Raw genomic sequence first — 12,230 nt, forward strand, 5'->3', positions numbered from 1 at the left:
CATTATTTCATGCTTAGAATGGTCTTTGAAAACTCTCTCTGTTCTTTCTTTTCTCTTTTTTTTTAATAGATATAATGAAATGATTCAGCTCTTAAACTTCTTTATTTCTGTACACAAGTGTTTTCATGTTTGTAATTTCAATGAAGAGTACTCAGGAAATTGTGAACTCTGTAAATATTACCCACAGTGACAGCAGCAGGGACCTCCACGAGTCCCATTAATAGGATAGAGATGAGTGAATTGGAGTACTACAAAATGTTTGCCATGAATGAGGACTTTTTACAAGTTTGTTATTTTCTTCCCTGTGGATTATGTAGATAAATCACAGATCTGGTCGGACCAGTCAATGCCATTATTTATCATTTGATTTTGAATAAACTTAAACCAAAAACACTTTATTTACTTACTTTACATAAAAGGGTGTTTTTTTCCCTAAATAACTTAAAAAAAAGGGAGGCCCCTCCCCTCCTGTCTTTACTGCCGCGGCAGTAAATAGGAGCCCAGAGCCTCCTCGGATAGATATGTCACATATCCCAAGAGTCTTCACCCGGCTCGTTCTGTGCATGCCCAATCTCAGGCATGTGCACAGGAGGCATTTCCAAGCACATGTGCAGTGAGATCAGCACTCTTTTTTACATTTACAGCGGGATACGTCACCCGATCTCACACCTGCATAGTGCAAGGCTGGGTGATGAAGGCAGACAAAGGAAGAAGACGGAAGAAGATGGCAGCACCTGGCGTAGAGAGGAAGCAAGGATTCAGGATGGCATGGGACCGAATCGAGGCCACCTGTGGAGGGATCGAGGGCTCTGTGCAAGTAAAAGTAAATGGTATTTTTTTATTTTACTGATTCTTTAACACATCCACCCAGCTAAGATCAACTCTATGTAAAACAGGAATGGACAACATTTTTTGGCTCAGGGGCCACAATGAGTTTCAAAATTCTACTGATGGGCTAGGACAGAATCAGAGGTTTGTATGAACTGATATAAATGTAAAAGCCACTAGCTAAAAATTAAAGAAAACTTACATTAAAATTCTATTCATTTTCAGTAGGATCAGTGTTGTTGTTCATTCTTTTTTGCCAGTGGACAATTTTGTATCAATATTTGAAGAGCTGGATAACAAAGCCCAATGGGACGTAGTTTGCCCATGCATGATGGTAAATATAACCTCATTATATCTATTATATTATTATATGAATTAGAAAAGGTGCTGCTTTTATAGTCACATCTATGTTTGCTGCCTGATTGGGTTCATTGCGTTGTCTATGAGTCAAAGGAAGGAGAAGGAACTTTGCTCTGGGTTATTTTGACCCATATGCCTAGTCTTACAATGACTAATGTTTCTAAAGACCTGTTAGCAGTTCTTGCCCATTGTTCTGTGCTGCCCATTTATTTCACAGGGGTGTCTATTGTATGGTAGCACAAAAAGGGGAGGGGCTAGACCTACAAGTGTACTTATATGTGACAGAAGAAAATCAGGTCTGCTACACTGCAAACAGATGTGGCAGATGCAAAGTAAATCTCAGAAACGGATTCTGAAATAGAAATAAACTTTTTTAGGTAACTGAACCAGCACCTAAAGATTTATGTTTTCAATGTATTTAGCTACCTGCTTGATGTATAGATTTAAAGGTGAAGCAACTAATGGAAAATCTGATGCAGTGATTTGGCAGACCAGACCCCATTATTAACTTTTCTAGGTATCAGATATTTGCTTTTATAGGCCTGGTTTATTAAAGCTCTCCAGGGATCATCTTCATCAGTTAAACTGGGTAATCCAGAAAACCTGGAATGGAATTCCTAAAAGCCACTTTTTATTTGTTAGAAAATATTTTCAATCTTGGACTAGATCCAACCAAGGTTTGCTGGATCACTGAGCATCACTGGGAAAAGTGTATCATCTTCAGCCTTGGAGAGCATTCATAAATCAGGCCCTATGTGTCCTATAAATAACTAGTCAAAGTGGTCCTAAGGGCCCATGTCCTTTGGAGCACTTTTACCCATTTTTTCAATTAGACCAAGATAAAAAAATACTCAATACCTACCAAAGCAAAAATATAAAGTGCAGCATTTAGGGCTGTAATGTAGAACATAGCATATAGAGTTCAGCTCTGGAATGTAACATACTGCATACTAAACGGGGGTCAGGAATACTGTTAGCGTCCCTTTATGCCCCCCTATGTTGGTGACCAGTAATAATTGCCCCCTTAAATCCACCTAGATGTTGGTGTCCAGTGGTGTGCTGCCCCGAAAAACATTTGTGTACAGTAGTCAATATTCTCCTATATATTGGTGTTTATCCGTCAGGGTTCCTTTTATTGTGCAATGGTGTCCTCTTATATTGGTGGAAGTTCTGTAGCACTTACTTACACTAGAAAAACTGTACAAGCCTTACTTTGTGGAGTGATGCCAAGCATGAACCTAACAGGTATTAGCCAGTCTGGTATGCAAGCAAAATCATTTTCTGCTTCCAACAAACCCAATTCTGAGTCAATGCTCAAGATCCGTTGTGTCTTCTTATAAACCTGCAGATCATTGTTGGTTGCATTATGTTATAGTAAATGTATAATCATATACTATACTATTAAATCTCAACTTCATAGCTGTTATTGCAATGTTTAATTGCATATTTATATACCTCAATTGAGGTGAGGGTATTTATATGTTAGGTTAATTGGTAGTCTGGAAAAATCTAGATGTCTTGTGAGTGACAATTTCCTTTAAATATAGGACTGCCAATCATTTATATGTGAAGAATGACATGCACATGAGGCAGACACCCCAGGATTGCTCTTCTAGCTGCTGGAACATACAATGACTCACACACCGTGTTTGCTTTTTGTTTTTTTTTAGATATTGTATACATCCACTGTTTTGGAGGCATTCAATGAACGCCAATGACCTCACGCTTTCTAGGAATTCGCAACGCCGCCCAAATGCGGGCCTTTCCATTTACGTAAAATAAAAATATTGATCCTATGGAATTGTGGTTTTGTGTATTTTTGGATCATTCCACCACACGCTGGTTTCTATTACAAGCAGGCATCATGCATAACATTCTGGTAATTGTAGTAATTAATAGAATAACAGTAAGTGAAGTTCATGTTCAGCAGCTAATTCCCTGCCCACAAGTCTCAGCAGTTTGCTGACAGCAATGATTATATTAAAGGGGAACTGGAAAAACACATGGCCGATGAATATTGCAACAACCAACAAAGCTTCATATTAATCATAAAGAGTCTGATTCAACAAGCAGGAATATGTGATAATGAAAATGAATCCATCCTTTAGCAAAATGGAAATTCATGGCTCTGGGATCTCTGGTATCTTTTAGCACTGGGAGGGTGAGAAAGGGAATGTGCAAATGAGTGGTTTAGGCATGTGGAAACAATCATTAAAATCAAATGGTAATAATATTTTGTATTTCCATGGTGCTGATAAATTACACAGTGCTTTACAAAGTCCATAGTCATGTCATTCACTGGGGCTCATAATAACATGTTGGGTTTTTTTTTGGGTTGTGATAGGAATCATAGGCTTTAAAGTAATTTTTCATGTAATTCATGTAATCAAGTCTGCATTTTTAACCTCCCTGGCGGTAATACAGAGTTTGGCTCAGGGTTCATTTTCAGTAATAAAAGTGGTAACTCCAAGCCACACTCGGGGTGGAATTGTAAGGGAGTTTTACCTTGTCCCCACGTGCCCACGGTGTCCTCCCGCGGTCCCCATGGTGTCCTTTAGTGATGCTCAGCATTTGCATCCCCTGCCGATGACCGCCCAGCATCTGTGTCGCCTGGTGATGCCTGCCCGACATCTGGGTCCCCGGCACGTGAACGTTGAGGACACGAGGCCAGGAGACACAGGTGCTGGGAGGGCATGGGATGTGTGAGCTTGTGGCTGTTAAGCAGGACCAAGCGGAAAATTTTAACAAAAATAAGTATTTTTAAATGTACCACTTTGACATTTAAAGATACATATATAATCAGACCGCCAGGGAGGTTAAAATAACAAAATACCCGTTGGTGCTTCTATAAAGATCCTTGTCGAAGCTTTCCCTGTTATAGGTTAATAATTCTCTGTAATTTTTTCTGTTCTCCTGTGTGTCAAAATTTTACGCACAGCTTCCAATGGGGACAGTAAGCACACAAGCATGGTCCACTATTGTCCCCATTAAGAACCCACACTTGAGAAATGCCAACAAACTGGTGTTGTTGGGATTTTCCACAATTTGGTTTGAGATCTATCAGGCAAATCAGAGACAAAGAATCACAATAAATGAATTTAACAGCAACCAACAGTCTGGCAAGGTAAACTTTGGCCATCCTTAAGAATCTTTAGCAAGGTAAACTTTGACCAACCTTGCCAACTGCCCTTCAACAGACATAGTTGCAGTTGTCTCTCTATGAACCTAACTCATGGGCTGCTTGTATGTAATGGAAATATGAGCCTTTAAGCTCAATGCTATAGTAATTAGTGGTCAGTATTCCTAATGGCTGCTGGTTGGCAAAGGACAGGACCACCCCTTGCCAAAACCAGCAAATAAGGAGCTAAAAAAAGTTGGCCTGAACAACAATGAACCAAACTGAATGTGAGAACAGCAACAATGGATGCTCTGTGGTGTGAACATGACTGTAAAGAAAAGAAAATATATTAGCAAAAAATAGAATGGAAAATAATAAAAAAAAAGAAAGAAGAAAAGAATAAGTGAAAAGTGAAAACAACATCTTACTATTTTTTAATGTCAGTTTATGATATACACTGTTATAATTACTAAAATGGATAGGGTCAGGATTTTCAGAAGCGTCTTAGGGCAAATCTGAAGCCTAATGGCACTAATACAATCAGCACCATGGACAGTGCAAGACATAAAAATTCCCAATATGTGAATTAAGCAAATAAAATGCATTGGAATAATCAATATAATATTCTAAAACTTTATGGTGACGTTCTTACTGTAAACAACTGTTTTGCTTATGCTAAGTAGCCAACAAAACCTTTTTAAGCCGTGGCCAGTCTCATGTGTCTCTTTCCACTGCAAATCTCCCTTTGGTTGTACACAACCACAAATATTATTGGCTCCCATCTACCTGTTGTATTGTCATTTTTAACATGAAAATGTAACAAGAGAAATCCAGGAACTCACCAAATATACCTATGGCAGATGTGAGAATCTAGCTTGGGTGAGAAAAGAACTTCGGACCATGGCAAGAGGACCTCACTACTGGGGTCACCAAAAGAAGAGTACGTATATATATATATATATATATATATATATTTATTTATATATATATATACTACGTTATATGTCAATGATTGTGACTACGTACAGATTGGTTTAGGAGCAAATAATCAGAATGTAGTAAAACCAGAGAAAGTGAAGTAGTTAGCATCTCTTAGGAGGTCAGGTACCTCAGCCAATATATTTTTATCATGGCAGGTTACAATAAAGGTTTAGTTTTTATATGAACCTTCCCATAGAATGATATTATTTTCACTGATATCTATATTGAAATGCGTAAAGCATTCAAATGTCTTAACTGAAAGATCCATATTAAAAGGATTACTTTAAAATGATTGTTTTGGTGTGAAAACTTTGATTGCCTACTATTTAAACTAGCTGAATAGCCATGTGTGTGGGCGACTGAAAGAGCGTAATTTCCTTTTATTCATGTACTCAATTTATTAGCTTATGATATTGAGAATGTTCATATTCAATCCACTTGTTTAATAGCTTCCTTGCAAGAAAAAGGTAAATAAAAACGGCCATAAAATAAGCATAAATATGTGTGTCCAATCTTACAACTCCAAACATTTTTAGGTAAGTTTTAAAGAATAAATAATGTGTTTTAAAGAGAAAAGGGGAAGATTTAGAATATGTGTCTCGTATCTGTCTGTGACCCCATTAAGAAAATTTCGCCCTACTTTTGTATCATATATCACCATACAAGAGATTAATAGATGATGATGGATGATGATAGAAGGGGTGTTTGTTACCAGGACAGAACAAAGCGTTTCGCCGATTGGCTTCATCAGGGGATGAACAGAGAACGTCAGAGCAGGTATTACTAAAAGTAAATTCTTATCCTTGTAAGTTACTTCAAGCAGTAATCTTGCAGTTAAAAATCAGGAATTATTCAGATAATAATAATTCAATATTACGATGACAGTTACTCCACTGTCAATCCCTGGAGAATGTTGGTGGTATTACAGAGAAATAGGAATTTCTGACCTAGAATTTCTGACCAGCGTGATCCAAAAAACAGAACCTCTAGAGGGGGGCCCACACATTTTTCAAAGCTTTTACAACTCACTGAAAATGTATTTTAATAAAAGCATTTGGGCAGTTTTATTGGTTGCTACAGGTTTATTTTGCTTTGCTTCAAATCCAATGCAGCAAAACATCAGATCACGTATATAAAGGCTTTTTCACACTGGCAGTGAGGCTGTGATTTTTAAAAAAGAACAAACCCATTGAAGTATGACTAAAAATAAATATTTTATCTCAAGAGAATTATTATATATCCAAGGAGTTGATGTATGTTAGTGAAGCTACACTATAGCCCTTTGGGAATAAAGTGCCCAGTTAGAGAAGATTTGGGTCAGATAAGCAATGGGATCCCTCTTACTGTCACATAGACCTTGACATAGTTTACTTCTATCTAGCTAGAAAATATACACAAAAAAGTTTTAATTTGTCCAGTAGTGAAATATAGGTTCCAAAAATTGTAATTGGACTTGTATAGGAATTGCTTCCTCGTGCCAGCCCTGCGACAACCCTCGTAGGGGTGGAATAAAGCTGCAGTGATCGGTACCAATACTAGTACTGCTGCCAGCTGTCAAATGTGTTGGTTCAAAAAGAACTAGTGCTGCCGTGTGATTCCTGGAGCGGCTGGTAGCTGGGAGCATCACTAAATCGAGCACTGATGCGGCAAATATAAACCTAAACAATTGATTAAATGTGTTGCAATAATGCACTCAATGCATTCCACATTTTAAGTACATTTTGCAGTTTGAAGCCTGTAAAGACTTAATCTGTTGCTCTATTTATTTTTTATATTTCTTTACCTAGAAACCTTATGACTGAAAAGGTGCAAAAACATTATCATCAAAAAATCTTCTTGATTAAAGTGCACCATTTATCAAGTTCACCTTTACACCTTGCAAGCCTTAACATACGACAGGGCTGACTATTTGCTTTAATAAGCTTGCAACCCCTCTTAGCACACAGGTGTGACCCGTTATTTATGGCAGTATAAGACAATACATAACAGGTGTTTTGTGGCACCCTACAGTGACGGTGCATTGCATGCTGTTGTAATAGTGCATTAGGGTGTAAATTACAATCAATGGCGCATAAGGAAATGTACTGTGATTTGAATGGCACTGTAAGTTATGGTTTTAGAAAGCTTTATTACCGGACTACAGAGCTTTGAACGACTGGACTGGAATTTTAAGATTGTAGCCATAGCTGATCCTGACTTAACGTTAAGTAAAAGTCCAATTTCAGAACGCCTTTCCCAAGGGGTAGAAAAGAAGTCTGCTCTGTGTTACAAGAATCTTCTGAGCTAGTATTATACATAATAAAGGCAGATTTATCAAAGGAAGGAAGCCTGTTCCATTTACAAAGTAAGTGCTAGGAGATTAGGTGAAGTTGTAATACCATAGAAAATATTGTCCTGTGTGAAGAAAGTTTTAAAAAATGGACTTTTGATTAAAATAAACACAGCTACTCATTATTTTTCAAGTTAGGTTAACATTTGATTAACAAAATTAGCAATGACAAGCATTAGCCAATTACCCCTAAATAGATCATAATTGTTTAGAATCTCTGTATATCACTGCCTTTTGCATTGTATAAGTAGGAGCAGAGGAAAGTTTTCTTGGTTTGGGTCAAGAAAAGGAATAGCAGGCAAGTTGCATGGAGAACAATCTTGTATCTGCCAGTATAAAGAATAGAACATGGAAAACATAGCCAAAAAAAATAAAATAATGTGATTGCCTGATAGATCTCGTGAAACAATTTTACAGCCTTTAAGCTATCTGTACACATTAAAATGCACTATGTTTGAAAAATTGATTTACCGACAAGGTAGGAGAATGATCTTCCTAAATAATCTATGCCATCATGGATTCAGTAGAATCATGATTCATGGTACATTGAGATTGCAACAAGTATGATTAGCTTTACAGTAAAGAGCCCCTCTTGCAAATTTTTCTGCGGTGACCTTTTGCTGGATGCATGCAGTCAGATTTTGTTTCATATTTGATTTATGAGATAAACAATATTTTGCAATGGCTTTAACATTCACACCCCACTCCCCCCTCTTTGGCAATAATTGGAATTCTCTGGTTATGCGGCCCCTTGCATTACATAGTTTTGATGCCCTGGTATGGAATCAGTGTCACACCTCAATCAAGCTGAGCCCTAGCCCAGCCTCAGAGGTAGCTAGTGCTACATCAGTACACGACCACTAAGTATGACATCTTAAGAGAGAAGAAATTACGAAAACTAGGTACCCACTAAGGCTAAAGGGCAAGACCAAGGGCAGGCAGAATGTATATATGTGGTCAAAGCGCTGAATGAAAGCAGGTCCAGGGCAGAACGTCATACATAGGTTTCAATCAAACAGATGGGATATTCAAGGGTTAAAAGCAGAACAAGTTCAAGGATGCAGCCAAAAGGCATGGATGAGTCTCAGTCACCCAAGCAAGGCATTGAAGGTTTAAATGTGTACAATGTTTAGGAAGAGCTAAGAGTCAGTCCAAGTGGCGGGCAATCGAAGGCTAGATGGAAGAAAGTTCTGCAGCAGGTTAGCATTGATGAAATGGCACCTTCATCAGCTAAAAAAAATACTGATGGGAAAGATCATGTTTCTAAGACAGATTTTAATAGTCCAATGGCCAATCATGGGGCAGAAGTTTGGTTCTTCAGGGGCTTTGGACAGCCAATGGTGCATTTGGTCATGGGGATGCAGATCCTCTTGATTGTGTGCAGTTGTGCCAAGTTCAGTGGTCAGTACAGGACTGCAAAGGACTTTATAACATGGGTGAACCTGCTTGGGCTGGAGGAAGTGGAAAACTAGGAAGACCATGGCCTGGAAGTAGTGTGGTTACCCAGTCCTGGGATGTGCATCGCTGGATGAGCACAGCCCATGTAGACTGAACGGCATTGCTGGAGCAACAGGACTTAGCTATGAAAGTCCTTACATTTGTGGGCAAATTTAGCTGATATCGCAGATAAAGGAAGAAAACAAAATATGGCTATGCTTGTATCTGCTTTTTGTAAACAGTTGGTATTTAAACTAGCATTTCACCCTTGGAATAACGCTATACCAGAACTTTGTACACTCACCATACACCACTACAGTGGCGGATGCACTTCTTCTCTTAGCAACAATATTGGATGCCATACACGTGTAGTTTCCGGAGTCAGAGAGCCTTGCGTGTCTTATGATCAGGTTGTGATCTGCTCTGGTGTCAATGTTTTCATCCTGTAGGGAGTCAATTGGCTCTTCATTCTTTAGCCACTCAACCTGAAATAGAGCATAAAAGTTTTTAAAAATTCTGTTGTACAAATGTTACTATTGTATTGTACATAAAGGAACATGTATCACACATTGATAGGCTGATTCCTTAATTCTTTTCATCACTCATCTCCTGACATTGTAAAACCTTAATAAAACTGACTCTTGTTAACACAGAAGGTTATATTAAATTTATATTCACAGAGGTAATTATTATTATTATTATTATTATTAATATTATTAATAAACAGGATTTATATAGCACCAACATGTTACGCAGCGCTGTACATTAAATAGGGGTTGCAAATGACAGACTAATACAGAGTGATACAGGAGGAGAGGACCCTGCCCCGAAGAGCTTACAATCTAGTAGAGGTAATACAAACAATGGTGGACAGAGTGGCCAAGGGTCACTCTGTCTACCATTGTTTGTATTTTGCTCGGGACACCTATGCAAGGGTTCCTATGCAAGTCCAATTACAAGACCAATTTCTGGACCTTCTATTTTCCTACTGGCAAATTAAAACATTTATTGTGTATTTTTTTCTAGCTAGATAGAAGTAAACCAGGTCAAGGTCTATGTGACAGTAAGATCCCAGTACTCATCTGACCCTAATCTCCTCTAACTGGGGCCTTTAATCCCAAAGGGCTATTGTGTAGCTTCACTAACATACATCACCTTCTTGGATATATAATATTTCTCTTGAGATAAATTATGTATTTTAGTCATACTTCAATGAGTTTGTTCTCTTGTAAACCTTTTATTTTACAATCCTACTTTAGTAGTTAACAAAATAAAAACTTCAACCCGCACTGAACACTCAAGTGACAATCCTTTCTGAACCCAATTCACAAAGCTGTAAGGCATTATTTTCTATAACAATTGTTATTCTACATTATTGTTATTTTTAGCACTCATAGCTGAAAGTAATCATTATAGCAAATAATAATCATTACAACTTTGTGAATTGAGCCCAATTGCTTTTATTCCTGACATGTACAAAGAACAGGCTTATAGACATTGGTGGCCCCATGAACTGTTCTCTCAACACATACACATCAAATGTATTTAAATTCAAGACTGTGGTGTCTCATCTCCATCTCTTAATTCCTTCTTCCTTCCATGAACAGTGGGACGGATTTATTAAAGCTCTCCAAGGCTGGAGAAGATAAACTTTCATCAGTGAAACTGGATGATCCAGCAAACATGGAATGGATTTCATAATAATAAATAAGTAATTAGCTATTTGTTTTGAAATGTTTTCAATCCTGGACCAGATGCATTCCAGTTTTTCTGGTTCACCTAGCTTCAGTGTGAATGGACCAGTCAATGGACCTACTAACTTGAAGCAGGTTGTCTTTTTTTTCTTCTTCTGAAAACATTATGTTCCATCTATGACCCCTTCCTATAAATTAATGATTTTGACACACAATGCACACGGCCAGTCAACACCGGGTCAGATATTGAGCAGTTTATGATTTTAATGATTGTGTGTAGTACATTGTTTTATAGCCTATTTTGTAGAAATAAGATGTAATGCTCCATTTTTATAGCCATCATCAATGTTAACAGTTCTCAAAACACTCTGACCTACTTTTCACATCATCTAACAGCATCATGAAAGTGTGAAGTCTCATAGTGCCAAGCAAATACAAGTTTTGTCAACCAGAGTATTTTATTGTATGTTCAGTTACACAGCGGCATAGGTACCTAGTTGGTTAGAATGAAGACTATTATAGCCAGCCATGCTGGAATTGCATTTGACCCCTATTTGTAACCTACATTTTATCCATGAAGCTTGAAAATATATTTAAAAAACATGCGCGCACTTTACTCTTATAGCAAAAGATCCATTCTGACCCCAAAATGCCATTTCTACATCAATACACTATTATGGGTTTTTAGAAATTTGCCATGGATATTTTATGGTTTGAAAAAACATGTAATGTGTCTAAAGTGACTGCTAAAACTTAACCTTCTTTCGGAGCTCTTATGTTCAAGAACAATTTTCTCAGCTGGAGTTTGGATCTCATCTCTACTAACTGTGCCCTTTTGTGTACCATTAGTCTAAAACAGTTGGTGTCTCAAATTCTGTATAGGATTTTAAATCTGCCTACTGCAATAAATAGTTCTAATTCTTTAAGTATAGCGTTTAACTATCCCTCATTTAGTAAGGGCTGTTCTTTTTTTAGAACCAAATCATCTGTCCCTATTTCCACCTAAGTCAACCCTCTTTGCTGTTCTGATATAAAGACTTCTAATAAAAATACAGCAACTGTGCCCCCTTAACCTTTGGAATTCTAAACGGCAAGTAGGTATCCGTCAAAGGAATGAGGGTTCCTCTCATCGCAAGGGTAAAGGAGGAGGAGTAATTTTGCAGAAGGTTCGTGTATATCATTTCACCCACCCTCTCATTACTTTTCCTGATATGAAAAGTCAACATAAAGACAAAATATGTGGGATAAATCAAAATATTTTTTATTTTAGCATATTAAAATATTATGGTTCGTGAAATTAGATTGACAGGAAGTTTTCACTATGCTAACGGGTATCTTTCTCTGTAAGAATGTAGGGAGGTATAATAAAGTCAATCTGTGCCCAGGCTATTTGGTCATTGTGTAGTCACATATTCCTAATTAGCTGTAAAAAAGATTTTAACTTTTGATTTTAAGCTCTCACAGACCTCTGTAGGTTCAGGCA

At 37.6% G+C, this 12,230-nt stretch overlaps 1 protein-coding gene across 3 annotated transcripts in view; it reads right to left on the reverse strand.

Annotated features, from left to right (window-relative positions):
- UNC5D (unc-5 netrin receptor D) overlaps window positions 1-12,230 on the reverse strand; it is a 467,881-nt gene that overhangs the window by 154,365 nt on the left and 301,286 nt on the right. For all 3 annotated transcript variants that reach the window (XM_072402778.1, XM_072402777.1, XM_072402780.1), the window contains exon 5: window positions 9,358-9,538. In XM_072402778.1, coding sequence (XP_072258879.1) covers window positions 9,358-9,538 — 181 coding nt within the window. The remainder of the gene's footprint in view (window positions 1-9,357; window positions 9,539-12,230) is intronic.

This window comes from Pyxicephalus adspersus, chromosome 2, assembly GCF_032062135.1.
Source record: "Pyxicephalus adspersus chromosome 2, UCB_Pads_2.0, whole genome shotgun sequence".
NCBI lineage: Eukaryota > Metazoa > Chordata > Amphibia > Anura > Pyxicephalidae > Pyxicephalus > Pyxicephalus adspersus.